General features: G+C 40.7%; 1 protein-coding gene across 2 annotated transcripts in view; it reads left to right on the top strand.

Moving 5' to 3' along the window:
• The window catches only part of IQGAP2 (IQ motif containing GTPase activating protein 2), a 253,895-nt gene that overhangs the window by 113,714 nt on the left and 115,873 nt on the right, over positions 1–24,308 (top strand). For both annotated transcript variants that reach the window (XM_008167529.4, XM_065550077.1), the window contains exons 3-5: positions 16,765–16,921; positions 21,500–21,577; positions 22,804–22,880. In XM_008167529.4, the coding sequence (XP_008165751.2) occupies positions 16,765–16,921; positions 21,500–21,577; positions 22,804–22,880 (312 nt within the window). The remainder of the gene's footprint in view (positions 1–16,764; positions 16,922–21,499; positions 21,578–22,803; positions 22,881–24,308) is intronic.

The following is a 24,308-nucleotide window of genomic DNA, read 5'->3' as shown; positions in this document are numbered from 1 at the left end:
ACTCCACTCCAGTCCCCCTCCCTCCTTCCTTTGCTTCCTCCCCACGGTCTTTGCTGCCTTGCCAGCATTTCTTCCCAGCCCTTGGCAGCTTGGAGTCAAGCCAGGAACAGGAAAATAAGAGGGGCCTCATGATGATGCAGACTCATGGCGTGTTAGTGTCGAACCCTGTTCAATATATTATCTTCGAGAGCTGTTGCTGAATTTGATGGGCATGATATGAAACGCTCAATTTTAATGTCACTGCATATTTGAAAAGATAGCAAAATGAAATCTCTTACAGGAGTTGCATGAAAGTACTTGTTTAATTGTAGAGATTGGAGAATGATGTCAGAGTGCAGTGAAATGTGCAAGTGCATATTGCTATAAACTGGAATGGTGACTGCAGATACTAGAAGGCTCTGTACCTTTTAGCTATTAAGTGCTGAGTAAACAAGGCTTGGCTTTGTCAGATGACTTGCTGATTGAGACAGCAAACACCGGCCTGGATGGGCCATCCTAAACTTTAGAACAGTATTCTGAGTGGCAGTTTACAGTCTGAACTCTAATCACTAATTAACCCACATAGAAGCACAGTGGGATAAAACAGATTAAAATAGCAAATAGTTTCTGTGCTGCCCCCTTGTGAACTTGGATTTTGTAACCGTATCCTCAAGATTAAATTTGTAGATGTGGCAGCAAAAGTTTGGCATGAAAATATAATGTATATAAGTTGTCACTTACTTTTAATATACTGCACACAGGACCTAATTCTCCGCTGTCTTGCATCTTTTATGTAGGGTTACCATATTTAAAAAATAAAAGAGCCCCGCCCTTTCCCAACTCCGGCCCCACCCCAACTCCGCCCTTTCCCCGCCCCTTCCCCAAAGTCCCCGCCCTAACTCCCCCTCCTCCCTCCCAGCCACGCGAAAAGGGCTGCCAGAGCGCTACCGGCTTTACGGTTTGCCGGACAGCCTCCAGACCCTGCGCCCCCGGCGGCGCTTCCCCAGCGCAGCTGGAGCCCGGGAGTGGAAGCGCCCAGCCGGGGGCGCAGGGTCTGGAGGCTGCCCGGCAAACCATGAAGCCGGTAGCACTCGGGCTTCGGGCAGCCCCTATGCCTCCGGACCCTGCGCCCCCGTCCGGGCACTTCTCCTCCCCAGCTCCAGCTGCTCTGCTCCTCCCCGGTCTCAGACTTGGGCTCTGTTTAAGAGCCAAGCTGCCCAAGCCAGCGCTACTAGCTTCGGGCAGCCCCCGTACCTCCGGACCCCAGCCGCCAGCTGGGCACTTCTCCTCCCCAGCTCCAGCTGCTCTGCTCCGGCGGCGAAGGGTCCGGAGGCATGGGGGCTGCCCGAAGCTGGTAGTGCTGGCTCGGGCAGCTTGGCTCTTAAACACAGCCGAAGTCTGAGTCCGGGGAGGAGCAGAGCAGCCACGGTAGAGGAAGTGCCCGGCCGATATTTTTCCCGGACACGTTCGGCTTTTTGGCAATTCCCCCCAGACGGGGGTCTGATTGGCGAAAAGCCGGACATGTCCGGGAAAAACCGGACGTATGGTAACCTTATTTTATGTAATCACTTATACCTGTGCAAGTTGAACACAGTGCATAAAAAATGCTACCTCAAGAGAACCATACTGTTATGCTAATATTGCATGGGTGTGATTGGCTAAACAGGATGCCAGGTAATGGAGAATACAGCCCATAATAGTCAATGCTTTCACATGCACAATGTGTATATATGCCCTACTAATAGATTCCTTAAATATAGTTTTAAACTATTGTATCAAGGTTGAAATGCAAAGCATTCTTACTAGTACAAGTTAGGGTACTTCAGCAGGAGTAAAATTATAAGTATTATAATTTTTCTTAGGAAGACTCAGATAGGTGTGGTAGAGATTAAAGTTCTAAACTTGCCTTGTATTAAAACAAGATTTTTGGGAGTGTAATAAGTCATAGCATTCTCTGCTTCACTGCCTAGGCATGAAATATCAACTGTGCCTTGCATAAGGCCCTATTCTTTGTCCTGTGTTGAAGAACGGAGTTAAGGAGTTCCGATAGATTCGGAAATGCTGAAAATACAGCACAGTTGTGCCCTTGTATTAAAGCCATGTCTTCAGATTATTTAAAATACACATGCACTAGCCAGTATGGGGATGTTATAGGAATTAAATTCTGAAGGGTTAGGTACTTTTGATGGTTTCTGGAATAGTGGGAGAACAGGTATAATGAAGAGGTGAAGTGTCATCTGCATACCCTGTATTAGTCACTTCCTTCCTGTTCTCCTTATTAATAGAACAACATTCAGTTGCCAGATATGCAACTGATTGGAGTCCAAACTGTGAATACCCAGTCTGTGTATAGTTGACACATGTCTGTGGAAATCCATATGCATTTAAAAAGGGGAAAAAAACAAAATAGCTTTGCATGCTAACCTCTGCTACTGTTTGTTGTCTTCCAAGAAGAGGATTTTTAAATAGACTGTGAACTCCAAATAATCACTGTAAGTTTATCTCCAGGTCAGACACATTTCACTTCATCACAGTATGTGTGCTCGCCTCATCAGAAAACAGACCAAAAAGATGGTGGTGGTCAGCTATGAACATTCTAAAAAGGAATGGGGGTGGTAATTAATCTTTTATATTATTTTAGTAATTCTTCTAAGTAACAACTCGGTATTTATTTGGCTACTGATCTTTCTGCTCTTCGTGCTTCATTGAAGCTGCCTACTAAAACACATGAAAATATTTATGGTCTTGGTTACACATTAAAGAATAACTCAAAATACATTTGTTTTTAAAGTACAAAGCAGTTCAGATAATGTAGCAATATTTAATATTTGCCACAAACATGTTTATTGCTTGGAGCTTGCATCCAGCACTTGTCTTGATGCCCAATGCTGACCGTTAAATGTAACAATTCAAATGCAGTTATGCCTTTTCAGTGCCCTTTTTATTTACCAGAGCACAAATTAAGAACAGTATATTTTCGTAATCAGTTAATTTTATGGTGATGTCTTAGTGCTTCTAGTTACTCCACCAACTCTCCTCTTGTCTGTTATGACTTTTTTAAAAAAAGTACATGCCTTTTCCAAGTGTAAGCATGACCTCTCATGTTACTTCTATATTGCACAGTAAAACCTAGAAACTGGAATCTTTTGCAGTGTGGCACTCATAAGGTCTGGCATAGAGGTAATCACTGTTACTATGGCAGGAATTCGCTAACTTTTTGATGTCTTCTGATTTATGGTGCCAAGAATAAAAAGCATTGTACTGTAGATAGAAGCTCAGCACTTAGTCCTGGCTGTCTGTCAGTGGCTTTGTATCAGTTACATTTTTGGACTCTTTCCTCTTGAGGATTAGGTAGTGTACAATATCTAAAAAGGCAAATTCTTCTGTCTCGAAGCTGACACATACTGTAGTATGCAGAATATAAGAACTTTTGTATTCTAAGGAAAGCTTTGTTTGTTAAAACATATATTGTATGGGAAATATATGATTACATTCCTTAAAAAAAATTAGATACAGTTGCTTCTATCAAAGTCCAATGTGCAAGGTTAATAAAAACCTAGTTATTCATCTTTTCCACACCTGGTTTAGATATTCAAGAAGGAATAATTTCAGCAGATTTTAAAGATGAACCAAAATGATTTCATTTAAATAAATATTAAGCAGTATTGGTTGAATATATCTAGACTTAAGTTAAAAATATACTTTTAAAATGCGAGAACTGAAAACCCCCTCACTTACCTACCAAGCTCAGAGTTCAAGCCCTTAAGATTGTTTCCTGTTACAGTTGATGGAATCACTGATTCCCTCAGGTAGTGTAAAGATGACAGCTCTTCCTCTGCATTAGATGTTAATGTCATTGATTGTCTGGAGGCAAAACATCCTTGAACTCTGATCTTGCCAGAGAAATAGGCTTTTTATGTACCATTTTGTTTGTTTAATCTCTTGAGCTATATGTGATAGTTACCTTAATGATGGCTAGGCATACACTTGCAGGGTGAGATACTGTGCCTCCTGCTATGATACACCCCTTACACCAGCCCTTGCCGGTGCTGGGGCTTGTGGAGCCTCTTCTGCTATCCCAGCCGCTTTACTTGACATACAGGAGCTGAGAATCCTGCCTTCAAACTCCTTTCTCCTTTTTGCTAGATGTCCTTACTGTGGTCACTTATTTCAGATTTGGAACTAGGATGACCACAGATTCTAAGGCCAGAAGAGACCACAGTGAGCATTTAGTCCGACTTCCTGCATATCATATGCCAGAGACCTTCCCTGAATTACTTCATTTTGAACTAGAGCAAATATTCTAGAAAAACATCCAATCATAATTTTAAAATTGCCAGTGACGGTGAATCCACCATAACCCTTGGTAAATTGTTCCAATGGTCAGTTCCTCACTGTTGAAAATGTATTATTTGCCTTATTTCTGGACTGAATTTGTCTATCTTTAAATTGCATCCATTGAATCTTGTTGTACCATACCATGTATAGTACCCTTGATTTTAGGCAGTGCTTAATTTGTAATGAAAAGTCCTGGGGCTCAAGCAATTTTTTACTTTAACTGACGTGGCAACCCCAGAGGTGCTCGGGCTATGAACCGCCAAGCCTAGAGGTGCTAGGGCTCAGCCCTGGCAAGCCTTGGCACAAATTAAGCCCTGATTTTAAGAAAAGTATGGGGGCTCCAAGCCAAGTTTTGTTTGGGCTGGGCTTCTCTTACTGTAGTCACAGAGAAATACAAATAGTCAAACATCCTGTATTGCACTTTGACTCTGCCTTTCATAGAAGATTAGGGTTGGAAGAGACCTCAGGAGGTCATCTAGTCCAACTCCCTGCTCAAAGCAGGACCAAACCGGGCCTTAAAAACCTCTAAGGATTGAGATTCCATCACCTCCCTAATTTACCCATTCCAGTGCTTCACCACCCTTCTAGTGAAATAGTTTTTCCTAATATCCAACCTAGACCTCCCCCACTGTAACTTGAGATCATTGCTTCTTGTTCTGTCATCTGCCACCACTGAGAACAGCCTAGCTCCATCCTCTTTGGAACCCCCCTTCAGATAGTTGAAGGCTGCTATCAAATCCCCCCTCACTCTTCTCTTCTGCAGACTAAGTAACCCCAGTTCCCTCCACCTCTCATCAGTCATATGCCCCAGCCCCCTAATAATTTTTGTTGCCCTCCATGGACTCTCTCCAATTTGTCCACATCTTTTCTGTAGTGGGGAGTCCAAAACTGGACGCAGTACTCCAGATGTGGCCTCACCTGTGCCAAATAGAGGGGAATAATCACTTCCCTGGATCTGCTTGCAATGGTCCTGCTAATGCAACCCAATATGCCGTTAGCCTTTTTGGCAGCAAGGGCACACTGTTGACTCATATCCAGCTTCTCGTCCACTGTAATCCCCAGGTCCTTTTCTGCAGCACTGCCGCTTAGCCAGTCGGTCCCCAGCCTGTAGCAGTGCATGGGATACTTCCGTCCTAAGTGCAGGATTCTGCACTTGTCCTTGTTTGAACGTCATCCAATTTCTTTTGGCCCAATCCTCCAATTTGTCTAGGTCACTTTGGACCCTATCCCAACCCTCTAGCATATCTACCTCTCCACCCAGTGTAGTATCATCCACGAACTTGCTGAGGGTGCAATCCATCCAGTCATCCAGTTCATTAGTGAAGATGTTGAACAAAACCAGCCCCAGGACCGACCCCTGGGGCACTCCACTTGATACCAGACTAGATGCTAACTAGACATAGAGCTGTTGATCATTACCCGTTGAGCCAGACGATCTAGCCAGCTTTCTATCCACCTTATAGTCCGTTCATCCAATCCATAATTATTTACTTGTTGTCAAGAATACCGTGGGAGACCATATCAAAAGCTTTGCTAAAGTCAAGGTATATCATGTCCACCACTTTCCCCATATTCACAGAACCTATACTAGCAATAGTTTCAGATCTGTTAAGGCCACAATGTTAGACTGGATTATGATGCTATATAGTAGAAATAAGGAAAATGTGTTCTGCAACCCTTGTGCGGAAATTCTGGTCTTACTAACTGCCTAAATTGGCAAACACTTCATGATGTTTGTTGATAGCCAAAAGTGTATCTGCTGCTTTTGTGTTGAAGAAAAATAACTGCTTTTTTTGTCCTGTCCAATGTTCCATTATAAGTGTCCTCACTTAGCCTTTTTGTATTTGTAACTCATGCATTAGTCAGCCTCAAAAAATAAAATTTATGCTCACGGTTGAGTGCTCAAGAAAAACATTTTGAGAGCTCTCCACCAAGACAACCTTGATTTCTCGACTACGGGATTCAAATTTACTTTTAAAACTTCAAAGCTATCTACAAAAATTAGCACTGTCAAATGTGTATCTCATCTCTATATACTACAACTCTCTCTGTCATTTAATGACAATCAAATTTGCATACAACTATGCACTCTAGTAGCTACATAAAGGGCAGGATAAGCAGCCACTTGAGAATGATCATATGGGGAATAAGAATGCAAGGTTGAATTCTGAACATTAGAGTTTCCTACCATGCAGCTCGCTGCACTCTGACAAGGCTACAAATGTGCCACCACGTATACGGACAGCGTAGCTTTGATGGTTCTCACCCATAACATGTTCTTTCCCAAGTGCTCTAATTATGCATACTCGGTCTTTAACAATACCATTATTTTAAAGACGTTTCTGCATCTAACTTTATTTGGAAGACCATAACAAAGGAGAGAGGAAAAGATGGTGGTTGAATAAGCACATGGCCTCAAAGCAGGATTTTCAGGTCCTTTGATATGGTGTAGATGCAAGCATCCAATAAGCCTTAATGGTCTCCAGGATTGCAAGAGAGACTGGTGACATCTGGAAGCAAATAGCCAAAAGTCTGTTCAGTTTACAGCAATGGGTAAAGAATACTAAAGTAGTAAAGGGTAGGGCGCTTGTGTTCTCAGAAAACTTACTGAGATGACATGAAAATGCCATCATATATTAGTCTTTGGCTTTGGGGGGGAACCCCTCAAAAACTATATATCTGTTATTTCCTTCCGTTATATCACATCATTCACCTGTAACTAAATCCGTGAAATGATTGTATTTGAATGTACTGAAAGTATTTGTTGAGAAATGTTACAATTATTTACATAGGTATTAGACAAGATACTAATGATGATGAGCAGAGATATAGGTACCTAGATAGACCAAAAACTCTTGCTTGCATATCAGTTCATGCTTTTTGCTTTCGGACAAATTGAGAACATGTTACGATATTATAAAATGCCAGGCTGACATTTCTGGGGCATTACTAGCTACAGATAAGACTTTAAATATGTCTAGATATTGTATATGTATTTCTGCATATGTGGTTGAACAAATAAACTCTTGGCATCCACCTTGAAACTGGCGCAGATCATCAGCTGCAAACTATTGAAACTCTTATGATGGAGCTGTGACCACTTTAAACTAGCTGAGGCCTGGCCCCTGGTTCTCTTCTTTTGCTATTTTTTTTCCATTTTACAAATACTTTAAAATAAGAAATGCCAAGATACATGCAGTCATATTTGTATCCTCTTCCCTATTGATCCCATGACCTTTCTCTTCTCCCTCCCTCCCCCACCACCAATCTCCTTCTTTTCACTGATATTGTAAGTTCTTCTGAGCAATTGCCATGCCCTTTTTATTGATCTGAGACACCTTATACACTTTTTGGCTGCCTGTCAGATTACAATGACAGTTTTGTTTATTATTCATATTTATCTTTCTCAGTGTGTGTTCCCTCTGTTGCTCTGCTACCCTTTGTTCTAAAGATCTTTTCCATTTATCCTCAGCCCCTTTTCTCTCATGTGCTCTTCCTGGTGCTCCTTTCTGCCCCATTATCATTGGCAGGGGGACTCCCCAGAAGCAACAGGATGGCTCCTAGAGCTCTGTGGGGGTCTCATCTCACTACATCGGGCAGTAGATGAGAGCCAAAAATATTTTTGGTCCTTGTTGAACAGTGTGAACGAAGCAAAGAATGGGAAGAGCATGTGGGGAGAAGGAGGAGTTAAACACTACTTTCCTGGTGTCCCTGGTTTAGCAAGTCTTGGGATGTCCAAGCTTACCCACTCTCCACCCATTGATAACTTCTAGCCCCATTACCCATGGCTGCTATTACCCCTAAGTGATAAGAGCAGAGTCTTCATGAAGAATATAAATAATTACCTATTCCTACTCAAAGGCTGGCTTTATATTTCTATAGAAGTGGCTCCAGACCTGGTTAACCAATGTGTACTTGCACAGCTCTGAGTGGGTCCCTCAACCACCGAAAGGAAGGGGGGGGGGGAAGGAATAGGCAGCTGGTAGCTCGGGGTCTGCACCAGCCCATCAGATCAGCCCACATGCTGAAAGGTGCACAGGGAAAAGTTTGCTCCCCCCACTGTGTTACTCCTGCATTCTTTGTGTGGACCTACTGCTGGCCATAAAAGGCATGCTGCTGCTGTGAGAGTGCTCTATTGCCCTGGTAGGGGATGGCATTGCATAGCTGCCCCAGGAGCTGTTTCCTTGGAAGCAAGCATGCTCAGGCTACTACTGCTGACTAACCACCTTGAGAGCTGGCGCTGCTTGTTGTTACCCCATGGATGAGTATGTAGCCACTTTGGGGTGGAGAGAAGAGAGAGGCCTTTGGCCCTCCAAAGGGTTTTAGTGGATTTTGTGGCCCTCTACTATCGCTGTCACATGCTCTAAGTGGTAGGTTCCCAATTTCCATAGTTCACAGGGCCCCAAAATTCTTTAATCTGGCTTGGGTGGTGCAGTCTTTAATATTCTATTCAAATTCTTATGCTGCACCCATAGCAGAGTCCGTGTATTGCAACCTATTCAGGTGAGCTTTTCCTCTTGCATGCCGTTTTCGACCTGATGGTGGTGTCCCCTTTATGTATTTATGAAGGGAAGCTGAAAGTGCGCCTTGCCCTTGGAATGGAAAGTGGTAAGGTTTGTGGCAATTCTTGAATCCTGCAGGAGTTTTCTCCAGTTTTGAGCCACTCCCCTAAGAAAGCTCTGCTGCGCACACAAATGTCTGTTCAAAGTTAACAGTTAATTCGGTTGTGCCCTGAGGAGGGGAGTTGTCACGTGGTCCTTGTGTTTAAAAATCCAGGTTGATCTTTTCAGTGTCCTGGGTCCCGATCATTAAATTCCTTGAAGAGAAGGATTGAGTCCTAGAACTTGATGTGATATTATATAAGGACTCAGTATAAGGAACAAAGGATACATTTGAACTCATGGCAACCCATATTTAGGATTGGCAGAATTCCATTTTTATTGTTCTATAATTTCAACAGATATCCATGTTTATTTGTAAGCATTTTTTATTTTTATTGATTTTAGTTTCCAGTTTCACAGGAAATTGGGGGGGGGGGGGGGGTTAAACAATAATTACACCTGGTCTACAATTTTTGAGAAGTCGTCTGCTTCAGAGATAAAATGTGCTATTTATTATGTATTTTGATGTGCTGAATTGAAATATGACAATTAAAACAACTGGCTACTGTTTCTAAGATATTTAAGTTTTTACATTTTATGTCTATGTATATTGTAGATAGTAGAGTTTTAATCATAAATTGTAAACGTAGGTCTTTTCATGTGTTTATGGTTGCTTTACATGATATTTCACCTGTCCCGTTTATGTAATGCTTTAAAAATCAGCAAAAGTGTTATATAAATAAAATTAATTATTGAAAAAAAGGCAAAAAACTATTCTGTACATAGTTTAGTCCTATTCGTTGTCTACTCGGCGCTTCCTGGCTTGTCTCTTGTATTCATTAAATGGAGCATCTCTTGTCACTGTCCAGCAATAGTCTGCAAGCATTGATGGGCTCCATTTGCCCTGATAGCATTTCTCCATTGTTGCAATGTCCTGGTGAAATCGCTCGCCATGCTCGTCGCTCACTGCTCCGCAGTTCTGTAGAAAAAAATCTGGATGAGAGTACAAAAAATGTATCTTTAGTGACATGTTGCAACCAAGGCTTTTGTATGCCTTGAGGAGGTTTTCCACCAACAACCTGTAGTTGTCTGCCTTGTTGTTTCCGAGAAAATTTATTGCCACTAACTGGAAGGCTTTCCATGCCGTCTTTTCCTTGCCACGCAGTGCATGGTCAAATGCATCATCTCGAAGAAGTTCACGACTCTGAGGACCACAAAGACACCTTCCTTTATCTTAGTTTCGCTTAACCTTGGAAATTTTCCACAGAGGTACTTGAAAGCTGCTTGTGTTTCGTCAATGGCCTTGACAAAATTCTTCATCAGACCCAGCTTGATGTGTAAGGGTGGTAACAAAATCTTCCTTGATTCAACAAGTGGTGGATGCTGAACACTTTTCCTCCCAGGCTCCAATGACTGTCGGAGTGGCCAATCTTTCTTGATGTAGTAGGAATCTCTTGCACGACTATCCCATTCACAGAGAAAACAGCAGTACTTTGTGTATCCAGTCTGCAGACCAAGCAAGAGAGCAACAACCTTCAAATCGCCACAAAGCTGCCACTGATGTTGGTCATAGTTTATGCACCTCAAAAGTTGTTTCATGTTGTCATAGGTTTCCTTCATATGGACTGCAAGACCAACTGGAATTGATGGCAAAACATTGCCATTATGCAGTAAAACAGCTTTAAGACTCGTCTTCGATGAATCAATGAACAGTCTCCACTCATCTGGATCGTGAACCATGTTGGGGGCTGCCATCACACCATCGATGTTGTTGCAGGCTACAAGATCACCTTCCATGAAGAAGATTGGGACAAGATCCTTTTGACAGTCACGGAACATGGAAACCCTAACATCACCTGCCAGGAGATTCCACTGCTGTAGTCTGGAGCCCAACAGCTCTGCCTTACTCTTGGGTAGTTCCAAATCCCTGACAAGGTCATTCAGTTCACCTTGCATTATGAGGTGTGGTTCAGAGGAGGAGGATGGGAGAAAATGTGGGTCCTGTGACATTGATGGTTCAGGACCAGAAGTTTCATCCTCTTCCTCATCTGACTCAAGTGAGAATGATTCCGGTGCATCAGGAACCGGCAGTCCTTCTCCGTGGGGTACTGGGAGTATAGCTGATGGAATGTTTGGATAATGCACAGTCCACTTTTTCTTCTTTGACACACCTTTCCTAACTGAGGCACCATGCAGAAGTAACAATTGCTGGTATGATCTGTTGGCTCTCTCCAAATCATTGGCACTGCAAAAGGCATAGATTTCCTTTTCCTGTTCAACCACTGGCGAAGATTTGTTGCACAAGTGTTGCAGCATATGTGTGGGGCCCACCTCTTGTTCTGATCTCCAATTTTGCAGCCAAAATAAAGGTGATAGGCTTTCTTAACCATAGTGGTTATACTGCGCTTTTGTGATGCAAAAGTCACTTCACCACAAACATAGCAGAAGTTATCTGCACTGTTCACACAAGTACGAGGCATCTCTGCTCACTTTGGGTAAACAGAAATGTGTCCCTTTGCAAAATCAAACACTGACAAATAAGAGAGCACGACACTGTATGATTTCTAGAGATGATATAGGGCAATTTGTTCAGCAGAGTGATGTAAGCTTCGTTATGATTGCATCATCCATGACTTCTAGGAATAACATGATGCAATTCATATCATGTATGACGCAATACCAGCTTCAGATTGCATCATTCATTGTTTTGCCTAAAAAGCAAGTACTGTCCAAACCCAGTCATAGATTTATTCATAGATCCAGTCAAAGATGTATTTTAGTCATTTCTGGTTTAAATTGAGATCCCTTCCTTTATAACTCACTTATCCTCCGCCATTCCCAAGTCAAGGGTCGTATATACTGACCCAATAGCATATCTTGAAAACTAGAGCCAGTCAACAATTTTAAGCATCATTTTCGTTCTCAGTGACCCAGAATTAGTAAAGTTTGACTACAGCCAAAATGCTTCTGAAATAAATGTAAAGCAGTTTTATTTAATGACCTGTGTAGATATTGAGATTCAAAAAGTTAAAGCTTTATAGCATCCACGTCACATGTCAAAATATACAAAATAACTATCCTTAAATCAAACTCCAAGTTCTCAAGCAGCATTTTTCTTTTCCTGACTTTAAATTGATTGTCTATGGAAACACTTCTTTTTGTTTTTGTGTGTGCATGGTAAAATGGTGGACAGACATTTACTGGTGAAAATCGAATTCTTCCAACCCTACCCATACTGCTGAGGAAGCATACTATGTTTTGGACTAGTCACTTCCTGAGTGCTGGCTGACTAGAGTAAAAGTTCAAATTTGACCCTTCATTAACTCCCATTCATCAGTTGGCCAGCTCTATGTGCTGCTTATACAACTGTTTTAGAAGCCATAAGTCAGGAATAGCAAAAATGATCCATGGAAATAATTGGCCTCAGCAGAGTCTGTATTCACACTAACTCTGAGGCAAATGTAGCTTTTCTTATAGTCTTCTCCTGCTTTGGAGAAGACAAATAGTATGACACTTTGCTCTTGCATGTATATTTTTCCATGGTCGTTAAAAAGTGATAACTCAAAAAACCTTGGCATGTATCCATACAGTATAAATATATTGGGTGGAACAGGGGGAAATATTTCAGTGAAACCATACTTTCCACTCAGTTTCGGCGCTGCAGTGCTTCTTAATGACACTGGTTCCATACGGTTTTGCCTGATACTGTCCAAGATCTATTGCTGGTTGTTTCCTGAAGAACTATTTGGATAGTCTTTGCCTCAGTGAAACCACTTTCATCTATCCTGTAATGAATCAAAATGCAACAGAATACGTCATCGTCTCATGAGTCTTTCTAACCTAAGACATAATGATGAAGTGTGCTTTTTCCATTCTGGGGTAAGAAATTGGCTGATTGTTTGTTTTTGAGTCTTGGATTCCAACCTCAGTTTTCTGAACATCTAAACCTCTGGTGGACAGGCTGTTGTACAGTATGTGTGAACTGGTCTCTGACTGCCTTAGTGATCAGAAAGTGAGACAAACCAATGTCTAAAGCATCCTCTCCTCCCATCTGTAATCATGTTAACATTCCTATGGCAACAGGAATTGCTTAGGTGGAAAAATAATATTGGAGAAAGTACTGAATGTATTCGTAGTTCATTTTAATGTGACTTAAAAGGGAACCCAGTATCACAGGGCCGGCCAGCTTGCTGAAGACCACCAGTGCTGTATGGAACACTGTTTTGAGAACCTCTGGTCTAATCTGGTAGGGGATGGCATTGCATAGCTGCCCCAGGAGCTGTTTCCTTGGAAGCAAGCATGCTCAGGCTACTACTGCTGACTAACCACCTTGAGAGCTGGCGCTGCTTGTTGTTACCCCATGGATGAGTATGTAGCCACTTTGGGGTGGAGAGAAGAGAGAGGCCTTTGGCCCTCCAAAGGGTTTTAGTGGATTTTGTGGCCCTCTACTATCGCTGTCACATGCTCTGTGACTTTCAAGAGTACTGACTTTCAAAACTCTATGCTAAGTTGTTCTGTTTAATGTTTCAGTATAAATGTTCTGAGGGGTACTACACGTCAACCGTAACTTGTATTTTTTCATTATTCTAATAGAAATTAGCTAAAAGATTAGTTTGAAAACTTCATGAGGTTTAATTAGTCTAACATTTTAGGTTTAATATAAACTAGGTATAGAGCAATAACTGATTAGGGTTGGCAAAAATTGATTTTTATATACTTTTGATAATATCCGTGTTTTGTTTTTCAGATTTTCTATTATTGATTTTTACATTTTCACAGGAAATTGAGGGGTGTCAATAATTATTCAATAGCAGTAGACATGGAGAGTCAGAGTGAAAGCTTTATAACTTAAAACACAAATTGTCAAATATCACATCAAAATATACAAAGTAAATAGTCTTAAACTCTAGCATCATTTTTCTTTTCTTTATCTTCTCACGTCCTCAGTTGCATAAGGCGTTCACCAGTTTCCACCATTTATTCTGGTCGTCTACTGGTCTGTTCAGGCTTCTGAGTATCATGTTAATGGATTTGGCTTCTGTGTGCATTATTCTACATAATGTTTCTCTAGGTCTTCCTCTTTTTCTCTTTCCAAGTGATGTCCATATTATAACTTGCCACAGAAGTCATTTTGGTGATGTCCTTAAAGCATGGCTTAAATAGGTCCATTGTTAACTTTCCATATTTGCTGTATGTTGGTTTGCTCTCCTTTTTGAATTTCTAATATTGCAAGAAGTTCTTTCCAGTGGACTGTGAAGAGCTTCCTCAGGCATTTACTTTGGAATGAGTTGATCTTCTTCTCAATTTCTTTCATCTATTTCCATGACTCTTCTCCATAAACTGCTAATAGCTTTTTTTTTTTAAAGGTTTTTGTGTCAATGACAGTTTTGAAATCTTTTCACGTTTATGAAAGTTGTTTGTTGCTTTTGATATTGATTGTTTGACATCTAGCATGGCATCACCAGCATTGCACTTATCACTTGTTTAGAAATGACGTGCTATTTCTAGTGTTTCTTCATCCACTCTAATGGTTACTTTTGGGACATTGATAGCAATATATTTTGTCCCCCCCCCCCCCTCCCCCTTGTTGATGAACAAACCAACTTGTTCTGCTGTGTCTGCCAAAAGCGGTCTTGTCTTCCATTAAACAATAAGTTAGATCAAGGGTTCTCAAACTTTTTTTTTTTCCGTTGAAAATTGCTGAGGGTCTTAGCGGACCACTTAATGATCTATTCAAATGTTGTTTGTACCATTAGCTAACTATTGTAAAGCGCTTTGGATTAAAGAGCTATATTAAAAAAAATGTGTGGTTTTTTTTTTTTTTTTTTTTTTATTCTACAAATAAAAGCACACAACTCGTATTGTAATATTAGTGGTCTTTACTTTATAATGCGATGGATGTGCCGTCTCTCCCCCACAGTGGCAGACCCCAAGCTGGGGCTGGGAAGGAGGAGGGTCTCTCCCCAGCAGCTGCTGCCCTGGAATTGTGGGAAAGTCGCCTCTTTTTCTGGCCGCCACAGCCCTGCATGTCCCAAATTCCCCCCCGCCCCCTCTTCTGACCCCACTGCCCCCTCCCACCTACCTCCTATTCCCCCAAGGCCGCCACCTCACTTTACATGTGCATCTTCTCAGGGGCCAGGCACCTAATTAGTGGAGCCACACCTGCGCAGCTCCGCTGTTTAGGTGAGTGGCCCTTAATTCTCTTGTGTGTGGCCCCCCACGCGTGCACCTTAGAGAGAACTATCCGTGGACCACGTAAATGGAGCTCGCAGACCACAGGTGGTACACGGACCGCAGTTTGAGAACCTCTGAGTTAGACTAAACAGGACAATATTGTCAACAAAAACAAGGCCATCCAACTGTGCTTCATTTGTCCATAAAATTCCCTGATTGCTTTCTGCGGTTACTTTCCTCATGACAGTGCAAAACAATAGTGGGGACATAATACATCCTTGCCTTACTCTAGTTGTCACTGCAAACCATTAGCTGATATTGTCACAGTTTGACTGCACATTCAGCATCATCATACATCCTTGATTACTTTAATTATTTTTGGTGGTGTTCCATAGAGTGCTATAAGTTTCCAGAGACCGCCAGGGTATGCTGTCAAAAGCCTTCACGAAATCTATAAAACTTATCACGAGTTTCTTTCTGCTTTGTTTTATAGTATTTCTAACAACAACAATATGGTCTGCCTGTGAGCTCAGTGGTCTAAAACTGCTTGTTCCTCTCTAAGTTGACTATTTCCTGATACATACCAGGATGATGTTGCACATGATTTTCTTACTTAGTCTATCTGTAAACTTCGATTTTTATCAATGGAAGTATTTGTCGGTTTGCATGAGTGGTGAAATTGACAGTTTAACATTTACCGATTTAAAAAAAAAAAAATCAAATCCTTTCAAGCCTACTAATTTAATATTATCATCTCCTTTAGAGGAAGGACTTTCACGCTGTGTACCACTGAACTATTTAGCCACTACAGTTGAGGTTCTTTGGGAACATGACATTTACATGGCTGTCTGTGTGTCTCTGTGTGTATTTGTCAGGCATAATGTTATAACTTGAATGGAAACAGCAAGAAAATACTTGCTGTTTAGTCAATAATGGCTTCACTGTAATGAGTGGTACCAAATATTTCATTAGCATTAATAAAGAACTGTAATTCTATAGTAGGTGGAGGATAAAGAGCTGCATAACTGTTTCATGGTGATAGTGGATGTGAATTATCTTGATTTTTCCCAAACTCCTTATTTTTGTACTGTTAGACTCTGATTCAGGAAAGTGTCCCTATTCAGAACAGCACTTAATCTCTTGCTTATGTCCCATTGAAGTCCATGGGATTTAACTATGTGCTTAAGTGCATTCCTGAATTGGGATCTTAATGACTTGTGCACTTCTTTCTATTTTAGAAACAAGTCTGAATGGGACTAATCTGTTTTAAATGTTGACATTGCTTAAGATCTGAGGATACATTGAAGTGTACTGAGACCCATTGTAGCTTGGTACAATATTTAAAGTATCTTATTCTGAGTCAGAAGGCATAGTTCAGAAACTTTGACTCCATTACCAAAGTATCCCTGACACACAAGCTGTCATGGCTCCTTTTTGTAGTTGTTTTGATCTGTGGTGCCAATGAGCACATGGGGAGCTCTTCTTCTGTTGCTCTGTGCATGTGTCGGTGCTTTTACTAACACCTAAGGGGTGTGGAGTTGTTGTTTGGTGGTGGTTGTTGCAGTTGTAACTAAGTGTGCGAGCACATAATGGGATCACAGTTCTAATATACTGTACCATGTTAAAATTGCAACCAACAGAAATATGTAATTCTTGGCCGTGTGTTTTGTAGGTGGATGGAGGTCTGTTTGGCTGAAGAACTGCCACCCACTACTGAATTGGAAGAAGGGTTAAGAAATGGAGTTTACCTGGCCAAACTAGCAAAGTTCTTTGCCCCTAAAATGGTCTCTGAGAAGAAAATCTATGATGTGGAACAGACACGATATAAGGTAACAAGTTTCGTTGGCTGTTGATTAAAACCAAGAGTTAAATATTTGTTGCTCCATCTTTCCCACTCTTTGTTTTAGCACTGGGCGTTGCAGAAAGCTGAGTACTTGTTTCTAGCATGTTAATATTTTCTGCATCAGTAGACTGTTGTGTCCTAATACATATGGAATTCTACTCCTAGTTTCACTTTTTAAGATCGTTGTATCTTTCGATAGGAACATTACTCTTACCTTTCTTTCTCCCACCAGTTGCGCACACACACATTACTGTATAACTCCCCATAGTCCAATGAAGGACTGACTGTGGTCACCAGCTGGGACATGAACTTGTAACACTGAAGAGCAGGGAGGCAATATGATAAAATAGGAATAACTACTATACAGGAAAAACATGATAGCTGTACTTAAGGTTTTTTAAGACCAAAAAAAAGTGCTTTCAGCTCCAGGGAAAACTTTTTGGTAAGCTCACAAAGTATTACCAACTGTAAAATTACAATCCATTAGGAAATAGGGGCCTAAAGTCCTATTCTCTTTATTTTAAAAAAAAGTTACCAAGTTCTTACATGAACTGCTGTATAATTTGTTAGCGAATATCCTCCTTATGAGATCTGCATGTTTAAATATCAAACACTTCATCATGGAGGAACAAAAATCAGTCAAACAAATCAAGCTCTGCTGTTATAATCACAAGCTGCATAGTTACTTGGTGATAATGGAGAATGCATATATATACATTAGTTTATTTGGGGACCTCCTTTAAGAGCTGCTTTACTTCAATTTGCATAAGAAGACAGCTGGAGAAGGCAAATTTTTAAGGTACATCTGTTTTGGGGTGTTTTCTGTGCAGGACCAAAATCTGTTAAGGATCTCATGTGATTAAAAAATGTTTATATAACTTAAAAATTATGCTTATGCTTTTAAAAGATTAAAAATTTTCTCTTGCTTACCTGCCACCTCTGCAGTTCAGGCTTCTGTCTCTCAAGTGGCCCCTAAAACAGGAGCATTTTTCTTCCCTTCTTTTGTTCTGTTTTTTAAGTAGTGGTTTTGTCAAATGTTAGGGGGAAATGGCCCTTTGGGTCCTGAATTTGAGGCTTGAAATGTAGTGGTGATCGAACTGATTTTATATTCCATATATTTTAGATGGTAAATATTTGTGACTTACAAGCTTGTCTACATGAACACGTATGGCGTCACGAGCTGTGGTGTAAATTTATAGCCTTCTAGGGTGCTGCATGCTGACTCTGTGGACCCTGTTGTTGCACAATTTAAAAAAAAAAAATGACCCTGGGAACTTTTAGTACATAGCAGCAGGCTCCACGCAGTCAGTCAATGTGCAGCCCGCAGGGATGCTGTAGATTTACACCACAGCATGCCGCGATGTACGTGCTTTGTGTAGATGTGCCCCCAAGTTATACGCAAGTCCTGTTACTGAGTTGGAATCTTGAACAGTTTATCATACAGCATTGCAAATCGGATATGGATTTCGGAAGACATAACAAAATACTTTTTTAATTTATGAAAAACTGCAATCTTTCAAAAGAAGTCTATAGAGGTTTAGACATGTTTTCTTTAGTTTCATCTCAATAAAAACTAAGTATTACTGCCAAATATGAAGTCCACTAGAAAATTTGTCATTGCTATTGATCTTAAGGTGGAAGGAACTCCTGATACCACTAGGACAGGCAATATTATATAATCTTAATGTAGATTGACTTTCAGAAATGCTTCATCTTAAATTTTGATGGTTAGTGCAGAGAGTCTACGGTACAAATATTCTCATTTGTCATTTTCTCTGTACATAGATACACTGTTGTGTGGTAACTGAAATGATGTATTCAAAGCCAAAAATGTTGAAAACTGCCAGTTCAAGCTCTCTTATCAAATAAAAAAGCCTCATTTTCAGTAGTTATGTGGCTGAAATTAGAAGGATAACTGTTTACTAGTATAATTTACAAACTAGCATGTTTGTGCCTCTTTTCATCATCTTAACTTTTATATGAATTTAGTGTGAATTTTTTTACATGAATTGACAGGCCCTGAGGGTGAAATCGTCTTGCCATGTGAGTAGAGAATTGCAAGCCTTTTGGGAAGCCCAAGAACAACAACAAAAGCAAAATTCTCCATACTGCTTCAGCACTGAGTCAACTCTCACCTAAAGGGGCCTCTCCCATGAAGGAGAAAGTAGTTCATTCCCTATGCTTACAATCATGCTTTCCTTAGTGCCACTGCTGAGACTACAAAACCAGTGCCAGTTGGTGCCAAATTTTTGTGATGTGGCCATGTGCCCACTAGGAAACTGAGACAACCAGACTTCAACTTGCATAGGTCATTGGACAACAATCAAATGGTATTTTTTAGTCACAGTTGACCTAGACTGGATCTGAAAAGCTCTTTTATTCCAAGCCATTATGACTCATAAGACCTTTCATTCAAAGGAATGTGCTAGTGTGGAGTTACCTTCAGACTGAAGCTCGGAGCAGCTAACCAGCACACCTCCAGCTTCACATAGGAAGTGGCTTCCGATTGACGTAATCTACAGAGGGGTGGACAGGCCGAACCTGAGTGGTGCTGTGACTCCAACATGTCGTGACCCTGCTTGGTTTGGGGACCTAGTCAAATGTGTTTTTACAGCTATTTCCAAGATTTCACATACTTTTTCAAATTCACGATTTCTGTGACCTAATTTTGATATCGTTGGTTTCTTACAGTGGTGAGACTTCTAAAGTTGCAATCAAGGAGTTGCCTGGAAATGCCAGATGGGCACTTGCATGCAGAATAGGTTCTCAGATATTGCCTGTTGAAATTGGGTGGAGGGATGAATGGTGCTTAGGGAGGCTTTTTTCTGTTGCTTTTTCAGGGCAGGTCTTCACTACGGGGGGGGGGGGGGTCGATTTAATATACGCAAATTTAGCTACGCGAATAGTGTAGCTGAATTCGACCTATCGGAGCCGACTTACCCCGCTGTGAGGACGGCGGCAAAATCTACCTCCGCGGTGGAGTAAGAGCATCGATTCGGGGATCGATTGTCGCATCCCGACGAGACGCAATAATTCGATCCCCGAGAGATCGATTTCTACCCGCCGATTCAGGCAGGTAGTGTAGACCTAGTCTAAGTGAGCTATGAGAAGAGGATATCTGAGTTTTGCACATTCATATGTTCATATGAAGCCTTCACTGGGAAATTATGCCTCAGAAGATTTGATTCTAGGACTGTCAATTTTGGAAACTGCTTTTTTCAAAATGAGAACTTGTACTGAAAAAAAATCATTTTTTAAAAAAATGTCTGGCTTTTTATGGGAAATTTCTTTTTAAATGGTCTGCTTTAATCATGTGAAATTAAATAACTTAAAATTTTTCTGTGAATTTTTTGACCAGCTGTGATTAAACGGCACTTTATAGAATAGACCTAAACATGTTCACAGCTCTGAAGTGCTTAACATTCACATGCATATATGACATCTTAAACTTACATCAGTAGCAACTAATAACTAATCTATTGTATGATTTCCTGCATACATGAGTAAAAGATGAAAAACAGGCTTTTCTGGTCTCTTTTCTGGTCTCTTTCTCCACCTTTTTCCCCGGCCTCCTTTTCTGGAGACTGTTTAGAAAAAATATAGAACCAAGAGCCCAAGAGACCTAGGTCAAACTCAAAAGAAAGCAGAGATTTGTCCATAGTCTTGTCCCATGAAAAGGGTGGGATTTCTGAATCCACACCTGGCAAGCTGGCCAAATACTGAAATGCTTCTTCCAATCCTCTTGAAAACTGTTTGCATCTGAAATGCTTGATTTTTATATAGAGAGCTGTGAGAAACTGGTGGAAGAACTTCCACAATTTCATGCAGAATTTTTCAACATTTCAGGAAATTCTGCCTTCTTCAAATATTGCTTTTCTACAAAACTTAAATGTTTTGCATTAAAATCATGGATACTTCAAATTTCCAACTTAAAATTTTGAAGACTGCTTGTGCTCAGAATGGACTTTATTTAAAAAAAAAAAGTGAATTTTCAGTGGAAAAGGGCTTGTTCTTTTAGTTTAAAAATTAGTGTGATATTTCAGTTAAGTGGGCCCACTTCTCAAATTCTTGGCAAAAATGATTTTTCATGTGCTCTTTTCTATGTTGCACACACCTCTAATTACTAATCACCTGAACTCCCCAGATCTCCAACTAAACAACTAAACATCTCTTTTCTGTAACAGCCCTGTCTTTCATATTTGTATTCAGGCTTGCCTTGCCCAACTGGAACAGTAGCCTAATAAGCAAGAAGGCATCTATAGAATGCTTCTTCGCCTCTTAACAATGGGACTCTTTGAACAAACTTGCTTGGAAACAGGATTTGGGGCACAGGCATTGGGATTACAAAGTCCACCTAAGAGGATGAGTTGCATGGCATGTAACTGCCTTATGATTTGGCATGCAGTTGAAACATTCTGGCTTTAGGGTCACGTAGTGAAAACTTAGAATTTTATTCACAGGAGAAGTGTAAAATTGTTAAGCAAAGGAAGGTAAATGGCAAAAGAACATAATAATTCAAAATAATAATCTCTCATCTTCCCCCTTCTTCCCTCTTCCATATTAGAGATCGGGCCTTCATTTTCGACACACGGATAATACTGTGCAGTGGCTAAGGGCAATGGAATCCATTGGTCTACCTAAGGTAAGTATTTAAATGACATGACACAATAACTGCCCATGGACCAAGTTGACTAAAACAGTGAGATTATTTTCCCCTTAATTTGCTTAAATAAAATATTGTTGAAAGCTTCAGTACTGGGAAGACCTAGTTCAGGAAATAAATCTAAAGCTTAGAAATGTTTGTTTGCTTTTTGTGTCTTTTGTCTCTTGTCGCCTTCCATCTGCTACTCATAGTTCCATTATTTTGTCCTATTTTCTTCCTATTTATTTCCAGTGACTTTGTTTTTAGTCTATCCTGAATCTTCCCAGTAGATCCCATGGTGTCCTTCCATTTGATTCCCTCGTAATGATTTCTCTGGGTTTTCTTTCATGTTACTTCCTGTCCTCCTTCCCTTCTCTCTTTGCCCCCATCTTACACATTCCCTTTGCTTTTCTCTCCCTTTCTGTGTTGCCCATCAACAGTTTCTCCTGATCAAAGATATTTAATACAAGGCTGGGTGGAAGCCTTTGCTGTGGCTACTCTCTGAACAGTGCTTGGTGCCTCTCAGTCACGGAACCAATGGCACTTCTGCGCCTTTATGCATTTGCCCAGGCAGCTTGTTAGCCAGCAATGTTTCTTAAAAAGCTGTTTTACTTCTTCATATCTGTAGAACATTAACTCTTATTTCAGACCCTATTGCTTGCTTTAGGCTTGTTCAGTTTATTTGGTGGCTGGCTATGTCAGTTCAACAGACATCTAACTTCTCTTACTTCCACTCTGCCTCCCTCTCTGAAAGGTTTCACTCATGTCATGTCCCCTCTGTGCCAGGGAGGGTCATGTACTAGAAGGGCCAAGAGCTTGCTGAATCTGCCACAAGTGTTGTGACATAATGATATGGAGTGTTGCCTATGACTCCCTGTGGGTACTCTGGGTGGTGAGGCACCTCATTATCACCTGCCCTTAGCATGAGGAAGCTTTGTCTGTATCTAATGGGGAGGACAGCTCCCCAACTCCACTGAACATGGGCAACATAAGCACTCCACTCTAGGCCTTGCAGGCCCTGCTGCTCTCTACAGGTTATTAGGCACATTTCAACCCTCTAGTAGAGCACCTTGACAGTGCTTGCAGTTCTAGATAGCTAATTTGTCTAGTAATGACAATTTAAAGCTATTGTAATGCAGCATCACTGTTCTCTAGAGGGCCCAGTTGGACTAATGAGAGAGTAAATATTACTAGTCAGAATAACAATTCTATTCTTTATTTTTTAGATCTTTTATCCAGAGACTACAGATGTCTATGATAGGAAAAACATACCTAAAATGATATACTGCATTCATGCACTAAGGTAACTAGTGATGGGGGGAAGTTTTAGATTTGGTGACCAACTTTCAGGCACGTAGTTTCAAACTGGCTTCAGGTAACTGGTGTTCTTAACAGAAGTTTGTACTTTAAAACTTTAGTGTGTCATTGTCTGTTAAGTTTATTGACTTTGTTCTGGGCCATGGGTTTTTGAATACAATATAAGCCTAAATGAATTTTTATTACAGCACTATTGGGCAAATACTTCTGAAGTAGAAGTTTAAAAAAACAAAAACAAACTACTGAAATACGTAGGAGGGCTGTTTGCACGAATCTCCCACAAACACACCATTTGGAAAGTTGACGCATTTATGTAAAATAAAAAAACCTCTTTTAGACACCTCTCAATCTTCAGACACTAAGCAAAAATCACCTTTTTAGAGTGATGGTAACTTCCTCCAGAACCTGATTAAAATTATAGACTATGTCAAACCACTTGAAACTGTCTCACTGTATTGATTTCCCATTTCTACAAATAAGTGCTGGTACACTTAATTAAGCTTCCATGTTAATACAATGCCAGTAGACATGTGTTGACCAGGGGAATGAAAATGAGGCTGTGCTTTGACACCAAATTAGAACTATTGCCTTCCAAAGTGAAGACTGACCAGTATATACATTCTTAATCATTCATACCCCCAAATTATTTTGCCTCAGGTTTTTAAATGTGTTGGGCAAATTTCTCTTATAGATATCTAGCTAGTTTAGTTGTAATGCAGTACAAAGCCAGGGAAGTTTTGGTTACACCACTACACTGGAACTAAAAGCTTTTTCTGCCTTAAAACTTCTTCCTCTTGATTTAAAGTGCGAGTCTAGAACCTCTGTCTCTGATGTTCTGATCCTGGTGGTGGTGGTGGTGGTGGTGGTAGTAGTATTTGCAGACTAGACTCCCTCCTGGTTCTGTTAAGCTCTCTTGCCATAGATGGAAGCCTTTTCCTTTCATAACTTTTGTTCGTGTCAGGATTGTAAAGATGAGTTTGGGGCATAATTTAACTATTCTGTTTTGTCAGCACTCATAGCTGAGCCATTTGGCATGTCAGTAGCCTTAGGAACTACTAAATGTGCCATAGGTGAAATGTTTTACTTCTAGCATAATCGTTGAAATGCTGCTGCTGCTCCTGCAGTCTTGTTTAAGAAGTGTACCTAATACCAGTAAATAAGGTATACATTCAAAGTTTAATGTTTTTCTTTCAAAATGCTGGGAGTTTGGCATTAGCAGTCATCTCAATTCTTTTGCAATAAGTGTTGCCATTTAAATTATTGCATTCTCAGCTCTCTGTGAGCTGAGGGGTGAAAACATTATCTATTAACTGGACAGCATTGCAATGATTACATAAATACAGGAGGGTAGTCAAAAACTGTGTAGCTGGTCTTTCTGTCAGTGAGTGTCTTGTGTAAGCTTGAAATGATTTCC

The sequence above is a fragment of the Chrysemys picta genome, chromosome 6 (genome assembly GCF_011386835.1).
Source record: "Chrysemys picta bellii isolate R12L10 chromosome 6, ASM1138683v2, whole genome shotgun sequence".
In the NCBI taxonomy this organism is placed as follows: domain Eukaryota; kingdom Metazoa; phylum Chordata; order Testudines; family Emydidae; genus Chrysemys; species Chrysemys picta.
This window is presented reverse-complemented; position numbering and strand designations above follow the sequence as displayed.